General features: G+C 30.2%; 1 protein-coding gene across 1 annotated transcript; it reads right to left on the minus strand.

Annotated features, from left to right (window-relative positions):
- Positions 1–840: 840 nt before the first annotated feature.
- On the minus strand, positions 841–7,145 carry LOC111688559 (transportin-1). Its single transcript, XM_046953300.1, has 6 exons — positions 6,959–7,145; positions 3,400–3,598; positions 1,557–3,329; positions 1,320–1,490; positions 1,078–1,249; positions 841–996 (listed from the first exon to the last, which is right to left on the minus strand). Exons 2-6 carry the CDS (start codon positions 3,496–3,498, stop codon positions 881–883), a joined length of 2,331 nt encoding a protein of 776 aa, XP_046809256.1. The 5' UTR covers positions 3,499–3,598; positions 6,959–7,145; the 3' UTR covers positions 841–880.
- Between the last annotated feature and the right edge of the window lie 472 nt (positions 7,146–7,617).

Here is a 7,617-nt window from a genome sequence, read left to right on the forward strand (position 1 = left end):
AATACTCTATAGTCAAGTTCATAGTCGCTGGTCTATAGACTAATCAATAGACTATTTAATAGATTAGTACATAGACAAGTCCAAAAACTTGTCCATATTCAATTCCAAAAACTAGTCCATATTCAATTCCAAAAACTAGTCCATAGACAAGTCCAAAGACTAGTCCAGTCAATATTCATGTCCATAGATTAATCAATATATTACACTTTCAATACCCTAGTCCATAGACTTATTAATAGACTAGTCAATAGACAACCCATAAACTATTTATAATTGAAGTTAATAGTTGGAATTAGTTTTAAAACTGACCAGATAAATACATTGGTTTCATAAAATATTATGTTTTCGTCTTTTAACCGGATAATGAATAGTCTTATAGAACGAAATCAAAATTTATAATACTAGATTTTATAAAATCTGAACATGTTATTTGAAGCTTTCAAAACCAATTCCGACTTTTATTGGAATCTATGGATACCCATAATACTATTGATTAGTCAAAAGACTAGTTAGTAAACCATAAACTAGTTTAGAGACTATAAAGACTCTATAAGTAAAACATAAAACTATAAGTAATCCTAAACAATTATGAAGACGATTTATTATAAATATTAAAATAAACATTGTAACTATAGTTTTGTATGTCTAAAAACTCGATTAAAACAAAAAAAAAAAGAATACAATATATAAAAGCTAAAAATAAGTATATATGAATCATAAGTGATGTGCTTTTCTTAGTGCTGAAAACATATTTTACGTTCATGTTGTTTTGTTTTGTAAGAAAAATATACACACAGACAAAAAAAGTAAAGTAACAAAAATCATTACACACACAATTTGTATAGTCTTATTAATGTAAGGTAAATGGATTTTATTAACGTTATATTAAGCAAAACTTACCAGTATTTTCCAAAAGTGTTTTAGGTGTATTTGGTCGATTGATAATAACGATCAATTCTTTAAGTACTAAATGTATATACTGGCGAGTTTCTTCACCTAAAATAAAGGAGAAACAGACAAAAAAAGAGAGAAATTAATAACGATTTGGATTTATGTCGATTTAATTATTGAACTTACCCAATTTCATACAAATTTCGCCAATTGCCCAGGTGGCATTGTTGCAAACGGATATATAATCGGGATTTAGATTTTGTCCCAAAATGGGGAAAAACTCAGCCATAAATGGATGCACATGTTGGAAGCAGGCCTTAGTTAAATCTCCCAATAAAGCAAAAGATGACTGACGAACCTTTTTTTAAGAAAATTAAAATATATATTAAAGATTTAAGTAGTTTATGGAAAAAATATTAAGTTCTTACCTCCGGCAATATATCTTGCATACATTGATATAATAATTGCATAATAGTGCTATTAGCAACCAAAGATTCAATATGACCATCTAAACCTTCAGCTAAACCAGATAATAAATCCAAAGCTACAATCATGCGCTCTTTATCGGGATGATCAATACCGGGATTTTGTTTGCAAGCCTTTTGAAAACAACAAAAAAACATTAATTTTGTTTTTATTAGTATTAACTTCCAAAAAAAACATACCATTTCCTGATTGATAGTTTGTTCAATCAAAGATATACATCTTCTGTAAACAGGATCACAGTACGGCAAAAAACCCGATTGCAAAGCTGTAGCTATACTCGATAGACATTCCAATAAAGGAAATAGATCTTTGTCATCATCTTTTAAAAGATTCCATTTGTCAATTAGTGGTGGCATTAGAATTTCAATATATTGTGGTTTATTCAAATGATGACCAACAGAATCGGCCAATGTACCCACAGCATCGTAGAGTATTAAAAGATTTTTATGTTGATATTTGGAAAAAGCAAATACTAAAGTTTGTAGAATATATTCCAAATAGGGCACAAGTTCAGTGCAAGCTTCTTCTTCGAGTGTGGCAAATGCTGAACAGGCTGCCTCTTGTACTCTCTTATTGGAGTCTAAAATACGTTTGAGCAATTCTTCCATTAAGGGTTTTAAATATTGATCATGTGGCTGGCTAACTACCCAATTGGCATAACGTGATAATGTCCAGCAGGTAATAGAACGTACCAAAGCTTTTTTGTCTGACAAACAGCTAATCAAATAGGGTATTAACTCGGGTAAATGTGGAATCATGCCTTGCATACAACCCTCAGCAATAGCGCCCAAGGCTAAAACACCACTTTCCTTTATAACCCAATCTTGATGGAATAGAGTATCCTTTAGTATGGGCAACAGAATAGGTAAACATTCCTGGCGAAAAACATTGGCCAAAACATCTAAAGCGGCAGCACTGCATTTACGCAAATTCCACTCAGACAAGGAATTGTCATCATCTAGACCATCATCGAAATCATCGTCATCATCATCTCCGCCACCCGCCTCGGTAGACTTGATGGTATGTGTGCGTGATTTATGGAAACGTGGTCTTATATCTTCTTCACGATCTGGTACCATATCATCTTCTTCCACATTACCCTTAAGTAAAATAATATCAATATCCGAATAACGCATGCCCTTAACTAAAACCGGCGCCAATTGTGGCAAATATGGTGTTAGAACATCTTTGCAAATGCTTTGTTCAGCAAGTGATAACCAAAATTCGGAAGCTTCTAATGCCACTCCCTCATCTGAATCTTGTGTTCTCATTAGCATATATTCAATAATTTGCGGCATATGGGGCAATAAACGATCCATACGTACTTCCAGCAACATAACTAAACCGTGACAAACATTCTTCCTAACTTCATGATCATCATCGGATGATAAATTGAAAAGACTTTCAATAAAAGTATCAATATGTAACATCAAAGCTTGAGAACGAATCATAATGAATTGATTAATACAGGCAATAGCATGTGAACGTATCTTGGGACTGTTATGACTGAAATATTGCAAAAATTTAGGAATCATAACATTGAGTGGTCTATTGAGAGAGGCAGAGTCCAAGGTTTCAGCATGATCTTCACAGATTTTCTGTAGAGCACTAAAAGCACCCTCGCATACATTATAATCTTGGGAATCCAACATATCACACAGCGATGGCAAAAGCTGTGGCCAATTGTGTAAACCACCATTACTGGCAATAGTAGTTATTAATATACCCACTGTGGCTCTAATCAAAGGTGATGGATCGCCAATAGCTTGTAAACATTCATGTTTAATATATTCAACAATTTCGGGTCTTAAGTTATTGCCATGAGTGCGCATATTATTCTTGAGTATGAGACCACTTAGGGAACGTGTAGGTTCATCTTCGGATTTAAGTTTGGTTAAAACATAAATCAAATAGTTATTAAAATCCGGATATTGATTAAGTTCTTCAAGTTTCTGTTTAAAATTGGAGAGAAATATATTAAAGATTTAAGAAGTTGTTGTTTTATTTTTTTTGTGTATTTACCATATGCACGGCCAATTGAGTTGCTGTATCAGGAGATTGTGACTCCTTGAGTATGCCTATGATTTGCTGTAAGCCATCTGCTTGCGGTTCCCACGTCATTTTTATTTAATTTTTTTCTTTATAATTAGCTTTTTGAGAATTTCTTTATCTTTTGCGTTTGTTTAATGTTTATGTTAGTTTGCCTTTTGTTGATGGTGGCCTTTTTTTGAGGGGAGGATAAAGGTTAAATTATTATGTAAAAATTAGTAAAAAATATATGTATGTATATGAAGCTTTTTATGTTTTTTTAATATTAAACGTCAAGGTAAATACAATTCAAATGAAATAAAATATTTATAAACAAAGAAAAAAGTGAAACTTGAACAAAAATAAATCATTAAGTATGTGGTTATTTTTAAATACATATATTATTGATGATTCTTTTTTTAAGTATTAAGTTTGTAAGTTTATAAACAATCTTAAGTTGAGTAGTTATTACAAATTTACATTCAATATATAATAATTTAAAATTATGTTTAAAAATTTGAAGCTGTAATATACTATAGAAAATCTATAGACTAGACTCAATACTGTCTATAGACTAGACTATAGACTATGCTATAGACTAGACAATGGACTATGCTATAGGCTAGACTATTCTATAGACTAGACTATAGACTATTCTATAGACTAGGCTATAGACTATTCTATAGACTAGACTATAGACCATTCTATAGACTAGACTATAGACTAGACTATAGACTATTCTATAGACTAGACTATAGACTATTCTATAGACTAGACTATAGACTATTCTATAGACTAGACTATAGACTATTCTATAGACTAGACTATAGACTATTCTATAGACTAGACTTAGACTATTCTGTAGACTAGACTATAGACTATTCTATAGACTAGACTATAGACTATTCTATAGACTAGACTATAGACTATTCTATAGACTAGACTATAGACTATTTTATAGACTAGACTATAGACTATTCTATAGACTATTCTATAGACTAGACTATAGACTATTCTATAGACTAGACTATAGACTATTCTATAGACTAGACTATAGACTAGACTATAGACTCTTCTATAGACTAGACTATAGACTCTTCTATAGACTAGACTATAGACTATTCTATAGACTAGACTATAGACTATTCTATAGACTATTCTATAGACTAGACTATAGACTCGACTTAAGACTATAGACTAGAATATAGGTTAGACTGTAGACTAGAATATAGGTTAAAATATGCAATAGACTACATAACAAACCAGACTATAAAGTTCATATGTATATGGACTAGACTTTAGACTTGATTAGATTTAAGATTAGACTATAGACTGTAGGTGAGACTATTCAAAATTATGTCCATACAATGTTACAATTTCAACGTTTTAAATTACAGCACTCTTAGGGCGAGTTTTTCTAATAAAGATTAATTTTCATCCTTTGGTTAAACCTGGTTTAATATATATTTCGTGTTTTTCAGTTATCAGTAAAGTTACTTATTATCTTAGTTTAAGTGAGTGTAATTGGTCTATTAAACTGAAGTTATAAGTGAGAAAACACAATTAACAAAAACAATAAAACAATGATTTCTAAAGAACCAAAACTTAATATTTTAAGTAAACTGCAATTTTCTGATTTGTTCTGTTTTATTTATTATTGTTTAAATGTTTAAAAAATTTTCCATTTTACAAAAGTATTGTTTGCAAAAAACAGCTGTCCATTGTTTATGTTATTGAGTAAAAAATTGGCAATACTAAAAAAGTTAACTGAGCTTAAATTTAAAACTGAAAAACACAACCATCGGGTAAAGTCCGCCTAAATTTGTTTCGAGTTTAACCTAACAGCAAGTTTATTCTAGTTTAACTGAGGAGAAAGAAACCCGCACTTAGGGCGGATTTTTCTGTTAAAGATAATCTTACTTCATTGGCTAAACCTGGTTTAATACATGTTTTATGTTTTTTTCAGTAATCATTAAAGTTACTTATTATATTAGTTTACACCTAAATTATAAGGTGTAAAAAAACAATAAAATAATAAATTCGGAAGAAGAAAAACTTAATATTTTAAGTAAATGGTAATTTTCAAATTTCATTTATCGATATTATTATTGTTTTAAATGTTTATTTATATAATTTAGAAAAATTTACATTTTACAAGTGATATTTGCAAAAAACAGCTGATCATTGTTTATGTTTTTGACTGAAAAGTTGGCAATATTAACAAAATTAATATATCCTAGATCCATAACAGAAAAACACAATCATGGGTTAAAATCTGCACAAACTTTAATATGACAGTAAGTTAAGCCTAGTTTAACTGAGTAGTAAAAAACCCTCTCTTAAAGTTTTGTTTTTCAATTTGATACTAAGAGTCATGGCCGGCAGCTAATCCCTACTGTTTTGAAATTTACACTTCAAAATTTTCACATTTTCTTTATGTATATACAATATTATTTGTATTTTGTAAATCAAAATGAAATGAAATCGTAAACTTTTTTATTAGCAAAATATTTTACCGCATTTTTAAAATTGATAACCCTTAAACGGAAGTAATGAAAATTTATTTTACCCTTATTTTAATAGACACAAAAAAAATGCCTAAAAACAAAAAAATCAAGCGAAAATTTTACACAATACTACAACAACAATAATACACATTCATAAAAACCGAAGTCTGATGATAGGTATTAAGTCAGGTATGGAAAATTGAAATTTTCAAAAGTCAAAACTTTTCCAAGTCTCTTAAATGTTAATTAGCCAACTTACTAGCCTTTTGACTGGTGAAATTAATAATCTATTACTTTTCCAATCACTGGTCATTTAACTAATTAATTAACTAATTTTTTATATTGTCTAGTACATTTATTCTGTGAATTAATCAAATCATAACTAAATCAAATGAACTAAACCAATTACAAGATCATATCGTTTCGCTGCTCTAGACTAATAAAATATAAACTAATCTATTGAAAACTTAGCAAAATTTCATAATTTAGAAAAAAAGTTGTTCATAGTACATCAGGGGAAAAAACTACTGCTGAAAGTTAATGTTATAAACTACTGAAGAAGTACATTAGCACTGCACTTTCCATCCCTGATATTAATAAAGTGTCTCATTCCCGAAGATGTTGTCTGCTGAGTACCGACAAAATGTCAAACGAAACAATAGAAAACATTCCCGGTATGAGTTAAAATAGACAAAAGCGACCATGATTTTGTTGTTGGCGTGGGCAATGGTGGTTTTTTTTTCGAGTAATGATGGGGCATATACGTCGTCGTCGTAAAACCACCACCTTTTTTTGCCAGACAATTTTAGGGAAAATTCATGGCAAAAATTTTGGTAAAGTATTTTTTTTAAATACAATTAAATATAGTAAAAAACTAAATTAAGACAATGTGGTTAGTTGAAAATAACACACACACTTTTTTCACTTTCCAACTACATAGATTTGATTTCTATTTCTGCGACTTTTTTCGCAAATAAAAGCGTACATTCACCTTGAATAAATTGAAAACTTTTTTGTCGGGAGTGTTTTCAATTTTAACAACTTACCCAAAAACACTGCACTAATTGTTAAAAATTATGTTAAATATTTTAATTGTCGCACAATAAAATAGCTTTTCTTCACTTTTTTCAATGGAATTTTTCGTTTGCTTAAAATATATTACGAATTCTTCTTTCTTCTTCTACAATTTTTCTATGTGCAGCAAAAAAAACTGCAAAAAAGTGATTATACCTAGCGTCAGAGCCCTGCGCCGACAAATATTAACGTCGGCGGCGACGACTGACACTAAATTTGTCGGCGGCGACTTAAAATCGACTGTGAGCCGGCTAAGTTTTCAACTACGTTTAGTTTTTAAATTTTCAACGATTTTAAATGAACGCGGAATCCGAGAGATCAGAAAATGGGATTTTGGAAGCAAATTTATTGTGTTCGTGTACTTTCCAGTAAAAAATATCCAGTAACATTCTATAGAGACATTTTTAATATACTGTCAACCAAAAAAAAAATATCTAAAAAGTAGGGTTCTATATATCGACTTTCGAACAATCGACTTTTTGTCGAAAAGTCAAAGTCGACTATTTTGTTCCAATAAAGTCGATAACTCGACTATCGTCTGTGAAAAAAGTCGACTTTGTTAATAAAAGTCGTAAAAAGTCGAAAAGTCTGAAAAAACCGAAAAGAGTCGAAAAAAGTCGAAAAGTCGGAA

This window comes from Lucilia cuprina, chromosome 5 (assembly GCF_022045245.1).
Source record: "Lucilia cuprina isolate Lc7/37 chromosome 5, ASM2204524v1, whole genome shotgun sequence".
NCBI classification, from domain to species: Eukaryota; Metazoa; Arthropoda; class Insecta; order Diptera; family Calliphoridae; genus Lucilia; species Lucilia cuprina.

What these genes read in the sequence shown, in the direction of transcription:
- LOC111688559 (XM_046953300.1), bottom strand. Translation starts at nt 3,498, where the DNA reads ATGACGTGGGAACCGCAAGCAGATGGCTTACAGCAAATCATAGGCATA. An exon ending in CTCAATTGGCCGTGCATATG is followed by an intron (nt 3,330 to 3,399) that starts GTAAATACACAA and finishes AATTTTAAACAG; the next exon opens with AAACTTGAAGAACTTAATCA. An exon ending in CGAAATTTGTATGAAATTGG is followed by an intron (nt 997 to 1,077) that starts GTAAGTTCAATA and finishes CCTTTATTTTAG; the next exon opens with GTGAAGAAACTCGCCAGTAT.